This window comes from Sebastes umbrosus, chromosome 3 (assembly GCF_015220745.1).
Source record: "Sebastes umbrosus isolate fSebUmb1 chromosome 3, fSebUmb1.pri, whole genome shotgun sequence".
Lineage (NCBI taxonomy): Eukaryota > Metazoa > Chordata > Actinopteri > Perciformes > Sebastidae > Sebastes > Sebastes umbrosus.
In genome coordinates, this window is record NC_051271.1 from 34,732,538 (window position 1) to 34,744,937 (window position 12,400).

The 12,400-nt window shown below is 39.9% G+C and overlaps 1 protein-coding gene across 1 annotated transcript; it reads right to left on the minus strand.

The window, feature by feature from the left end:
- Window positions 1-189: 189 nt before the first annotated feature.
- Window positions 190-11,911, minus strand: asb5b (ankyrin repeat and SOCS box containing 5b). Its single transcript, XM_037763941.1, has 8 exons — window positions 11,757-11,911; window positions 9,796-9,934; window positions 5,860-5,939; window positions 4,909-5,016; window positions 4,598-4,751; window positions 2,898-3,032; window positions 1,656-1,847; window positions 190-1,542 (listed from the first exon to the last, which is right to left on the minus strand). Exons 1-8 carry the CDS (start codon window positions 11,817-11,819, stop codon window positions 1,415-1,417), a joined length of 999 nt encoding a protein of 332 aa, XP_037619869.1. The 5' UTR covers window positions 11,820-11,911; the 3' UTR covers window positions 190-1,414.
- Between the last annotated feature and the right edge of the window lie 489 nt (window positions 11,912-12,400).

Genomic DNA, 12,400 nt, shown 5'->3' on the forward strand with positions numbered 1-12,400 from the left:
AGGCTTTCCAACCATGTAAAATACAATGCCAATTAGCATTGTAACAACAAAGAAATAATCAACCAAACACAAATTTCCAAACTTTTTTCCCCAGTTTAGTTTACTGACCCCATATACTGCTTTAGCAAACTAATAGCGTAACCCTCTTCCAAGCTCACTGCTGTGAGACTGCTGGACAGGTCAGTGAGGCCATGTCACGGATCATTTATTGGTATTTACATACACAGTACATACAGACACCATGCTTGTCAGTGGAACATTTATTTCAATATTTACAAAATGACATATTGTGTTAAACCAACATATAGAGACAAAAGAGTCTGAATCAGCTGTCACTATCAGTCAGACAAATGTGAGTCCTATTGAATAAAAAAATCAAAATAAACAGTGATTGTGTCTGTAATGGCAACACAAAGGCAGTGGACTGTGTACCAGAGTGCAGCATGAATCAGAGTAAGTCTTCAGTGTATTTTGAAGTAATGACGTTGTATAGCCAAACTCAACCATACGGTTTAAAACATTGTCATGTGTTAACACATAATGTGGTTAATAAGAAGGTTGGCACATCCTTATTTAAAATGTTAAAGAAATGGCATCTGAAGCCCTGTTCAGACCTGGTATTAGAATGCGTCCCCGCATGCGTCTTGAGTGACCACTTGTGATCTGATCTCACTTCCCCGCTCTATGTGCAAATAATCATGTAATAAACACATGGCTAATACAGCAGACGTTGTGACGAAATATTACATGAATATCAGCAGTAATATCCTACATATTCGTGAATTTGGTTAAAGTGTTATTGTAGCGGTGGTCCCCTGGAACCTCCGTGCTGCAGACACCTCTGCCTTTGCCAGGAAACAGCGGGTACAGAGCTCCAGAGAGCCGGGGAGGAGAGAGAGTGAGCTGGTGGGCAGGTGACAGCTTCGTGCAAAACACCGGAACAAAAACACCGACACATCTCCAACAATATGATAATAATGCACTTCCTGTGCCTAGTCTGATAGTCTGTAGATAGCCTACTGTATGTAGCCCATAGATAAGATATATTGTAATAAAATACAGTTGCACCGACAGGATACAGTAGAGCATGAAGGCCGTTTCCATGCTGACAAGTGCTCGCGTCTGCCCGTCTGTTCGCATGAGGAGCTCAGAGACCCACTGATCCCAGCAGGACGTCAGTTGAGTAGGCGGTCCTTAATCTAGCCCAGGACACATTCACTACACACTGCTAAAATAATGTGGTCATATGTGGCCCAGACCACCTCTGAATGTGGTCTGAAAGATCCAATTTCAATGCGTCCTGAGTGCGTTCACACCTGTACTTAGAGCTGTCCACTTGTGATCCGATCTCTGAGGACGCATGTTAATACCAGGTCTGAACAGGGCCTGAATTGTAGTTGCTCTTCCCATCATCCTATGTGTACTCCAGATAGTGAGTGAGCAGGGAAGGGAGAGGAAGGAGGGGGAGCTGCTTCAATCTGGATCGACCAATCAGGTTCCTGATCTGGAGACGACACAACTGGCAGAGACTCCTCGGAGAAACTAGAGAGAGACAGAGTGATTTCCTCTTACTGCTGTGATACAGCTCAGCTTGAATTTCAAATGGTTCCATGCATAAGTATTGAGAATCACTGCAGCAGAAGACATTGCAGTACCTTCAAATGTCAGTAGCAGCTGTTGTGTTTTTCCACCAGCAGGCGCTAGCTCCACAGGTCGCTGATCGTTACTGTCTCTGATGTTGACATCAGCTCCATAGTCTAGTAACACTGACACCTGATCTGCACTGTCCTGTCTGACAGTGGCATGCAGAGGACTGTCACTTCCTCTGCCTAAATTAACACTGGCTCCTAGAGAGGACACAGGCAAGAGGAGAGGAGAGAAGAGAAGACATTAAATAATAAATTCAGTCATTGTGTAGATAGAATAGAAGAGAACTCTACACAGGATTTAACCCCCTATGCAGTGGAAAAAAGTAGAATTGGGTCCTTTATTAGAGTTCAAAAGAATATAATGAAAAATCACTTCTTCACAGAGGAACAGCCTAGAGTAGTTGATCCCAACCTGGGGGTCAGGGGTCTCATTACAGAATTATTGTTATTATTATTATTATTATTATTAGAGTAGTGGATCCCAACCTGGGGGTCAGGGGTCTCATTACAGAATTATTATTATTATTATTATTATTATTATTATTATTAGAGTAGTGGAACCCAACTTGGGTGTCAGGGGTCTCATTACAGAATTATTATTATTATTATTATTATTATTATTATTAGAGTAGTGGAACCCAACTTGGGGGTCAGGGGTCTTATTACAGAATTATTATTATTATTATTATTATTATTAGAGTAGTGGAACTTGGGGGTTAGGGGCCTCATTACAGAAACTTCCTAAGTCTGAACCTGTCGCCTCTCAGTTTAGGATGACATTGGTCCGACAGAAACATGTTTCCTAACTGTATTTAGGGAAAAAAATCTTATGTTAGAGTAGACATTTAGCTATTACAGAACCGTCCTAACTTAGAGATTTCTCAAGTTAGGAATCCAAAGTTCCGATGGCATAGAACCTGTCCTAAATTCAAAATAACTGCCAAAAATGGCAGCAGTACTGTTGTTAGTCTGTATGGCAATGACAACAAAGATGGGGAACAACATGAACACCAAAATATAATGATTGAAAGACTACTCAAGACATACTCGTATTAATGGGTATCAACTGCCAAGACAATGAATTCATTAAGTAATAAACAAAAGGTGGCGTCACTTTGAGCACATTGGGTAAAGCTGCTCATTTTCTGGACTAAAAAGACCAAAACAATCATAGAAAACTGTGGGCACACGCTCACAGTACAGGAGGTAACACAGGTGTGCTACAGAGTTGCCGTAAATGAGACACACCTCTGTGCAGCAGAATCTTTGAGCAGTCTGTGTGTCGGTGTAGACAGCTCATGTAGAGAGCAGAGCCCAAGTGGGACACTCCATAGTCTGGATCTGCTCCATGAGACAGCAGGGACTCCACACATTTGCTATTACCTGCACACACAGACAACACACACACACTCACAATGATGAAACATTCAGTAACTTTCAATGCTGAAGTCATTTGAATTGAAGTGTAATTGTAAACAGCTTATGTTGCTTTTACTTTGACAAGTTATTGAGCAATACCCAGGGCTCCAGATTAACTTTTCCACTGCTACAAACTTTCTCAGTTGGTCACACCAGCACATGATATGGTTGCACCTTTTTTTGGTACAGCATGGTTTTTAAAATATCCAGCTATAGACTGCTTCATTTTTGGAACACGGTAACTTCTATATCCATTTCTTCGTAAAGTTCTACGTACACACGCATCATGCGCTGTGTGTAGGGCACCAAGTGCCGGCGGGGGCACCAATGAAAATGATCATCATGCGACCATGTGAAATTTTAACTCGCAGGCGCACTCTGGAGCCCAGAGGCCTGTACTACGAATCAGGATTTGGCGTTAGGTAACTTCAGGGTTAACCCTTCAGGGTTTTCCATCCTACGAAGGTGGATCACTTCTTACCGTTGTAGACCGCCATGGTAACTGATGCTGAACAGCAAACCTGCTCCGGAGCAGGTTATGTTCCAGTTAAGACATCAACTCGTATAAAAGCACCTCCTACTGACCAATCAGAGCTCGGATCGTATGATAATATTACACTATAATACGAAGAAGTTACAGTCATAATCCAGGCTGAAATCAACACAGTTTAAAATGACAAATGCAGGAAGGACATCTGGATTTATGCTGGGGGGTATTTTTTTACTTGGTCTCGAGTTTGTTTCACACCGCTGGAGACGGGGACACAGCTGAAAGAAGGTTGAAATACTCATACATAATGAAGTGTAATCCATTCATCCATAACAAATCTAAAAGCTATTTATATCTAAACGACTATATCTGACTTTTGAGTATTCCGTTAAATTAATAAATCTGTTACTTTACTCATTCACACATCAGGAGTTTTTTCTCTCGCCAGCTGTCCTTTCTGCATTTTGCAGCTTTAATTGTGTTATTTTTAGTCTGGATTAAGTGTTTAACTTCTTCGTATATGTCTATTATAGTTCGCTCTTCCTTTGTAAAATGTGCCGCTCTGCCTGTCTGTCTGCAAGTCTGTAGACTTGTCCATGTTTGTGATTGGTCACATGCTGCAAACACCACCCTTTTCATGTGAACGCGCTCATAGCCAGATGGAGAAACCCTGGGTTGATTTACCGAGTTGATAACCAGCTTCGTAGGACTGTTTAGCGGGATCTCGTTTGTTAGGGTCAATGAAGCCAGATAACGTGAAGATACCCTGGGTATGTTGAAATCACTTTGTAGTACGGGCATCTGGTACCTTTGTGCTCTCTGTTATCAGGTTTTCACCAGAACGTGACCTCTCTACTGTAGTTAAACATTACAACCTGACCTTTAAATGTCGTAGCAACCTTTAGCTGATCTGTTTCATTTTCAAAAGGCCAGCACGTGAGTGAGATGAGACATTCAGCCAAATTCCACCAAATTCCAAAATCTGGTGACAAGATGTTTGAGATATTGTGTCTCTGTGTCCAGTCTTCTGGCTACTGACCTCTCTTGCAGGCTTCATGCAGAGCCGAGGGGAAGTGTGTGTGTGTTGTGTGTGTGTGCGCTCCATTCTGCAGCAGCAGTTCCATACAACCGACACTCCCAGAGGTACAACAGTTGTACAGAGGAGTGACACCATCGATGGTAGCAGCATTTACCTAGACACACACACACACACACAAAAAACAATCACTATATCTACTAACACACACACACACACACACGTTAGTGTATAAATGAAAGTCAGCAGCTGTTTAATGACAGTGATGATGAGTTTTAGGGTGGACACATGGTGATAAGAAGAAGAACTCTTACATTAGCTCCAGCATTTACTAATGCTCTGACACAGGCCACATGTCCTGACAGGCAGGCTTCATGGAGAGGGGTCACATGATCGATGGTGACAATGTTGACTTGATATCCCTAAAAAAATCAAAGCACACAACATTATGACTTTATTTTTTTAGACTGACTTATTTGAATCAATTACCTTGGTATTTCAAGCCCCCCTGTCATACCTGTCAACACTCCAGATTTGTAACCCTTTTTCCCACTCTGCCCCCGATTGGTAATTTCTCCAGCTAATCTCATAGTGATTTCATAGTGATTTGCAAATCAAATGGGTGTTTCTGTGTGGGATCTGTGTTGCCAGATTAAATTGGAAGACAGGAGGCCTATAATTCTTCACACATTACGGTTAATTTTACGCTAAACATTGCCTTTGTGCGACTGTGATGATCCTCCATGTGGAACACAGTGCGCTGTATACAATTATACGGATTAAACGAAGGTTCGATGCACAGAATTTGCATCAATGATATTTCGTAATCGAGTTACTCAAGGAATTGTTTCAGCCCCAGCTTGAAGTGAACTGAGGCTTTTGGATCCAAGAGGTCTTTTTCTGGACTACGTAGGTTCACACCATAGATTGTATATAAAGATGGACGACATGACAACTCCCCGATTGGTTCGGGCAGATGACCTCGATACCGCGGCTCCACCACCTGATCACTACTGCGCAGACTCTGGCTCTAAATGAAGTCAAAATCTCAGGATGGCAGCTCCCGTATCCAGGATATTTTGGCTTCACTTCTGTACAGTGGGAGGAAGTGGAGACGAGCCATCCATCTTTATATACTGCCTGTGGTTTACACACACAAAATGTACCAGAAGCAAAATGCAAAAACGTATCCCTGCCAAATGTCGCGTGTGTGTGTGTGTGTGTGTGTGTGTGTGTGTGTGTGTGTGTGTGTGTAAGGATGTTACCTGAGCCAGTAAAGTGTGCAGGGCAAGCAGTCGACCCTGAGAAGCTGCTTCATGGAGAGGGGAGCGATCTGCCCAGGACCCTGGACACACAACAAACACACACATACACACACACAGAAGGAAACAGACAAACAGTTTGTTACAGGTGTAGCAAAATATACCACTTACTGTAAGTGACCCATAGAGATATATTTGTAATACTTGTTCCATCATGGCATTGAATTTGAACTGTTATATTCTTATTTAAAGCATCATGTGTAAGATTTGAAAATGTTCTCACTTGACTCCCAGTGGTAGTAACCAAAAGGACACTGTGACAGACACCACAGTGTGCAGGGGATACTACACTGATTTAAACCAGAACTGTCTCATTTTACTACAATCTCATGCTATCAGAATCGTTTTCGAGACATAGTGGTTGTTTTATCATGCTCCAAGATCCTATAGGCCACTTAGTCTGCACGGCATCTCAGTTCTGACTCGTGTTCCAATTCTTTTCAATCCTTTTTCTGAAGACCCAGGGAAAACTTGAACAAGGCTTTATTTGAGAATCAATTACAACGTCACGGCAGGAGATTTTCCGGTGATTTTTTGCACTTAAAAATCGCCTCACGGCACTAAATAATGGTCGTAAATAATAAAATGTCTATTATAGCACATCGTGACAAGAAAACAGTAAACAGCATAATCCTACATGGTCGCTATTCAAAATATACGAAAACTGTGGTACAAACTTAAATAATATCATAACTTACGCATTATGTTATGTCAATTTTACCAAATATAATTATATGTGGATAATTGGCTCTTACAGTGAAGAACAACTGAGACCGTTTTTCTGGATACTACACTAGATTACATGTTCTAAGTATTGCTGGGGCATTAAGTGGCATTTATGTGTTGTCAGGAGGATATGGACTTGATTTACTGACTCAGTCAGAGACACCGGGATGAGCTGAATTATACCCAAAAAACAGTTAACTGCTACAGAGCAGGCATACTTCATCATCAAGTTACATATAGATCCAACTTATCCTTTCTCATTTTGCTGAATCAAATATTGAAAAGGGTGAGTGATTTTTCTTCACATTACAGCTGAACTATAGAATAACAGAGGGTGCCGTGGTGGACCGGTGGCCGACCATCAACCACAAAGTGCCCGGTTTGAATCGAGACCTCTGTTGTGTGTTTCCCATCTTAGACGGACATACTTTAAGACACAAAACAGGGATATGCTAAAATCACATACAATTGTACATATATTGTAGTAGCTTTAATTGTATTAAATCAAATAATAACAATGATTGTTAATTGTTGCTCCACTCATTTTACATTAAAGGAAGATATCTGCTCAAAACACAGTCTGCAGCAGGACTTCAGCATTGCTCCCTGCGGTTATATTTAGTGTGAGAGAGCTTTTTCTCAACAGCTGTGGTATCAATAACTGCACCCCAGTATGCACCACATAAACGCACAAAGTCTTATCAACAACATACCCATATCTCCGTCTCCCCATGGCACATCCAGCCACCGGTAGACATAAGACATTTTGAATGAAATGGATATGAAAGGACCTCCACACCTTCTGCTTGTCCTTATGTAGAGTCTGTCAGACTGGAAGATCGCCTGACCGGCTACACTGAACACTGACAACACACTGCAAATACTAATAATAACTACTAGCCAGCTTACTAGCTGACTGAATAAGTAGCTGGATAACTGACTGGCTGCTTGCGCCACAGGCAGAGCAATCTTACCAGTGTGTTGAGATTAACAAACTAACCTCAACTATCTGCTGAACTGGCTAACTCGCCACTGAATCTGCCATTAGCCACCAAGAAAAACAAAGTCTTCTTATTACCATCTATTGTGTTGAGAGTGGACAGTTACAGAGGCAGCAGCCATATTTAGATGGGCTGTGAGGTCATCTCCGTCTCTGACCTCTCTGTACATGCCAGCGCCAGGAGCCATTTTGGAAAGGTCATGAGAAACCTTCTTTACCTCACACATGAACTACCTGTCTGAATGTCATCCTCCTCACTGTGTCACTGCAACATTTTCCTTCATTTGTCCCTCATATATCTCCTTCCATGTTCCTCCATTTTCTTTGTTTCACAACAGTCTGCATTATTCTCATCTCATTTTCTGAGTCACGTCTGGAATAGATGAATTTGCCGCAGTGATTTATTAGCCGTTATATTGATATTGCCATATATTTTTGTGGGGTGATAAGTTACAAAAATAACAGTCCAGAAATGACAAGTTTGGGTTTTTTTTATGCTCCACGTAGTACTTTCTTAAAGACAATTTAAAAGATAAATTTGCAAGTCAAGAAAGATGGATAAAACATCAGGTAAGATAATTTGTGCGAGTTATCTAGCGATAGTGTTGGTGACGTATATTGTGCGAGACGAGAGACTTTCTTGACTTGCAAAACTACCTTTTAAATTGACGTCCTTCACCAAATTGTGCAGTAAAAAAAATTGGTTAAGGTAAATAAGATGTGGTTAATGTTATTTTAAATGTTAGCATGAACAGTGCATGTACACAGAAAAAAAGTATTTTGAGCCCTGCACTGTATGGTTATTTATTTATTTCCTGACTCCTACCTCCTACCTCCATCCCTTTTTAATTTGAATTCAGAAAAGGACAAAAAAGTAAGCAATGCGCTGTCTGTATGTCACTAGCTGTTATAGTATAGGCTACAGGACAGGAAATATTAGAAATGGTTTATAAAAGCTTTGTTGAGAGTTGAGTTGAGAGGGTTGACAGTTCTTTTTATTTTTCTCAGTTTGGTAACATTAAAGGTCCCATACTGTAAAAAGTGAGATTTTCATGTCTTTTATATCATAAAGCAGGTTTAAGTGCTGTATAAATACTGTGAAAGTATCAAAACACTCAATCCACAGAGAAATACACACAGCCCATATTCAGAAACTGTGCTTTTGAAACAAGCTGTCAGGATTTTTGTCCATTTGTGATGTCACAAATCTACAATATTTAGACCATTTCACAGTTTTAAACGTAAACATTCTAAATGTGTCCCGTTTATTTCCTGCTGCAGTGTTTGTGAATGACACCAGCTGACAGGAAGTAAACATGGACCCAAGCTGTTGCCTAGCAACGCAATTCTGTTAAAATAGATAGATGGATAGTAACTTTATTGATCCCGAGGGAAAATCAAGTTTCCAGCATCACAGTTCCATAGTGCAAAACATGTTAGTAAAAAAGCAGTAAAAAAGTGAGTAGTACAAAGTACAAAAAAATAACCAGATATAAAAATACAAGGAGATGAAGAAAACTGTTGAAACTGAATATAGTGCAGGGTAACAGCTGTGATATAGGACTATTAAAAAAGTAAATATATCGCAGAAGAGACTGTTAAAAGTGAGTATAGTGCATTATTATCTGTCCTGCAGACTGTCCTCCTTTATCCCCTCCCTCCCTAGAGAGGTGTTGTACAGTTTGATGGCTCGGGGGACAAAGGATCTCCTGAGTCTGTCTGTGGAGCACTTGGGGAGCAACAGCCTGATGCACTAAAACGGAGCGTTTCAGGCAGAGAGTAAATACAGGTATATTCAGGCAGACTATATAAGAAAAATAAAGTTTTTTTTTAACATTACAGCATGTAAACATGTTCTAGTAGAAACATAAAATAAGAGTATGAACCTGAAAATGAGCATAATATGGGACATTTAAGGAAACCTGAAAGCCAAAGATGGAATCAGGCTGTCAAGAGTTGTAAGTAATATGAGTAAGAGGCCCCAGTATCACATGTACCGGAGTAAATACATCCTGCATCCTACATATCAATGTATACATATCCTACATGTATTTATATACATATATTATATAATAATAATAATACTACTACCTTCGCCTATAGCAGCGTGATCAAGCTGTGCTTTAACCACAGCTCAGCAGCAGTGTACCGACCTTGGCTGGTCAGAATGCCCCAGCACGCTTTCTTCCTCTCCGGGACCTGCTCGGGTAGCGGTCCGGGTTCAGCGCCTCTTTTCCGGGACATCTCCGGAGCTCCTCCGGTCTCTGGCATCTTCCCGCAGCGGAGGAACAGCTGAGAATAGACACATAGCGGTGTGAGGCTAGGCTGCTGGGCTGGGGGGTCTTGTGCTCACAGCTGATTGGCTGAAGGGCTTTGTTGTTGTTGTGCTCGATGTTCAACCCACATGACCATCTCACATGCGCGCCCACGTGTGGACGACAGGAACTATTTTTGTCCTTGAATTGGACAGCTTACACACACACACGCACGCACGCACGCACGCACGCACGCACACACACACGTGATGGGAATTCCGTCTCTTTTTAGTGAGCCAGATCATTTGGCTCAGCTCACCAAGAAGAGCCGGCTCTTTCGGCTCCCAAACGGCTCTTCGTTTTACCTCTTCCGACTTTTATAGTTCAGCCAAATTTAGCGCTGTTTGGACCTATGATTAGTATGTGTGCAGATATATCACTTAAATTATTCAATTTAATTATACTAAACCTTATAATTTCGAGAATACCATAATTTTACATCCTGCTTCATTTCCGACTGTCACTCATCTTGTCTGCTATTCGCGCACCACACTCCTCTCTCTTTCTCTCCTCCTCTCCCTTCTGCTCTGTACCTGTAGACCGTCAGCGCACCGTGCATCCCCGCCCCTCCCCGCCCCTCCCCGCCCCTCCCCGCACCTCCCCTCTCCGCCCCTCCCTGCTTGATGGTATGATCCTTGTCTGTCATCACCTGATTGGTCGCACGGACATCATTAACACAACATTCAGTCACAGTCAGTGCATCGAGTGCCCGTGGCGGGGAGAGAAAATTGTCCTATCATTCTGGCTTGAATTAATTAAAGAAAAAGAAAAAAAAACGGCTCTCGGACGGGAGCCGACTCTTATCGTTCAATTAAAAGAGCCGGCTCAAAGAGCAGACTCGTTCGTGACCAACACATCACTAACACACACACACAGCCCTCAGCTCTTTGCATGTAGTGTGTGTATCTATATGTGCGTGCCAAGTAGATTTTCACATACAGGATTTTTTCCCTTTTATTGAAAACATTTTTGCAATTATTGCATAAGTCTTCGCAGAAAGTAGTACAATAGAGACAGAGTTAGAAACTAAAGAAAAAAATAAAGATTATTTAGTTCCATGACAGAAATATGTATAAAGAAAAAAAGAAAAACAACAAAAATAGCATACATATGAACTATGAACCCACGCAAAAGGTTTACTTAATCAGATATAATATTGAAGAGTTGCATAAATCAATAGTTTTGTTTAATATTTTATTACAGGTTTTTAAATGTGATAGTGTTTGAAGATATATACCTAGATTTTTTTTTTTAAATGTAGTATAATATAGTAATTTCTTCAAGAATTTAATTTTATGAATGTAAAATCTGGCTAAAACAATAAGCAAATTAATGAAATATTGTTCATTGCTGGATAAATTAGAATTGTTAAATACTAATAACAAATCGTGTTCTAGAAACATAAATATAGAATAGAAATAATTACAATAATAATATTAAAAAATATATATATATAAAATTAAAATAAATACATGTACAATGTAACAGTTTAAAATAAAAAAGAGCTGGGCAGGAATGTGTAAGAGGGGATATGCAAAGGTTCAAAGAATAAAGAATAAAAAGAATATACAATGTAAAAAGATGTGCGTTAATTGTATATCTAATAAATGTCATACATGGCAAAATCTCAAATAATACATGTAATCCAATAATTAATTTCATATTATATACACAATACTTATTCATATCAAGTTCACATGCTAGATTACATTTATTATGCATCTCATACTTCAGTTCGTATACGTTTAAGTCTTGTATTTAGTATGTATGTTTTATTATAGATAAAAGACTAGTCTTACCTTTACTTTGTAACTGCATACAAACCTGTATGATTTCAGTAATCCAGGGTACACGGTACACATACAGTATGATACCACCACATACCCATGTTGTCTTTGAATCTGTTATAAATAAAGTTATTTGAAAAAAGAATGCAGCCTGCTTCTTCCGCCTACTCATCACTCGCTGCTGCGTCACATCCGGTCACATCCATGGTGTCAAGCGCTGTCAAGTAACACAGAACCGGAAGTATGCGGGAGAGAAAAGACATCTTAAAGACAACACTTCCACTACAGTGAGTTCAATACAACGTTCACTGCAGCAGACTTTCGAGCTGCTTATTTAAAATTAGTGTTTGAGAATTGTGTTACCATATATATATATATTATATTTCATGGTATATTTTTGTCAGCCTGTTGCAAACATTAGTTACACAGATAAGGAGTGATCCTCTCTTGGCCTGCATGAATTTACACAACTTAAATCTAATTTTAGAAAGAGTGTTACACTTATATATATATATATAAGATATAAATTAATGTTTATATTTATATATATATATATATATATATATATATATATATATATATAAATATATATACACTCATATATGTGTATATATATATACAGCTCTGGAAAAAATTAAGAGACCACTTCAAAATTA

Excerpts from the sequence above, each read along its gene's own strand:
- asb5b (XM_037763941.1), bottom strand. The coding sequence starts at position 11,819 with ATGTGTACCGTGTACCCTGGATTACTGAAATCATACAGGTTTGTATGC. Across the intron at positions 5,940-9,795 it reads GGGCATTCTGACCAGCCAAG|GGTCCTGGGCAGATCGCTCC; the intron begins GTCGGTACACTG and ends TTGTGTGTCCAG. Across the intron at positions 4,752-4,908 it reads TAGTAAATGCTGGAGCTAAT|GTAAATGCTGCTACCATCGA; the intron begins GTAAGAGTTCTT and ends GTGTGTGTCTAG.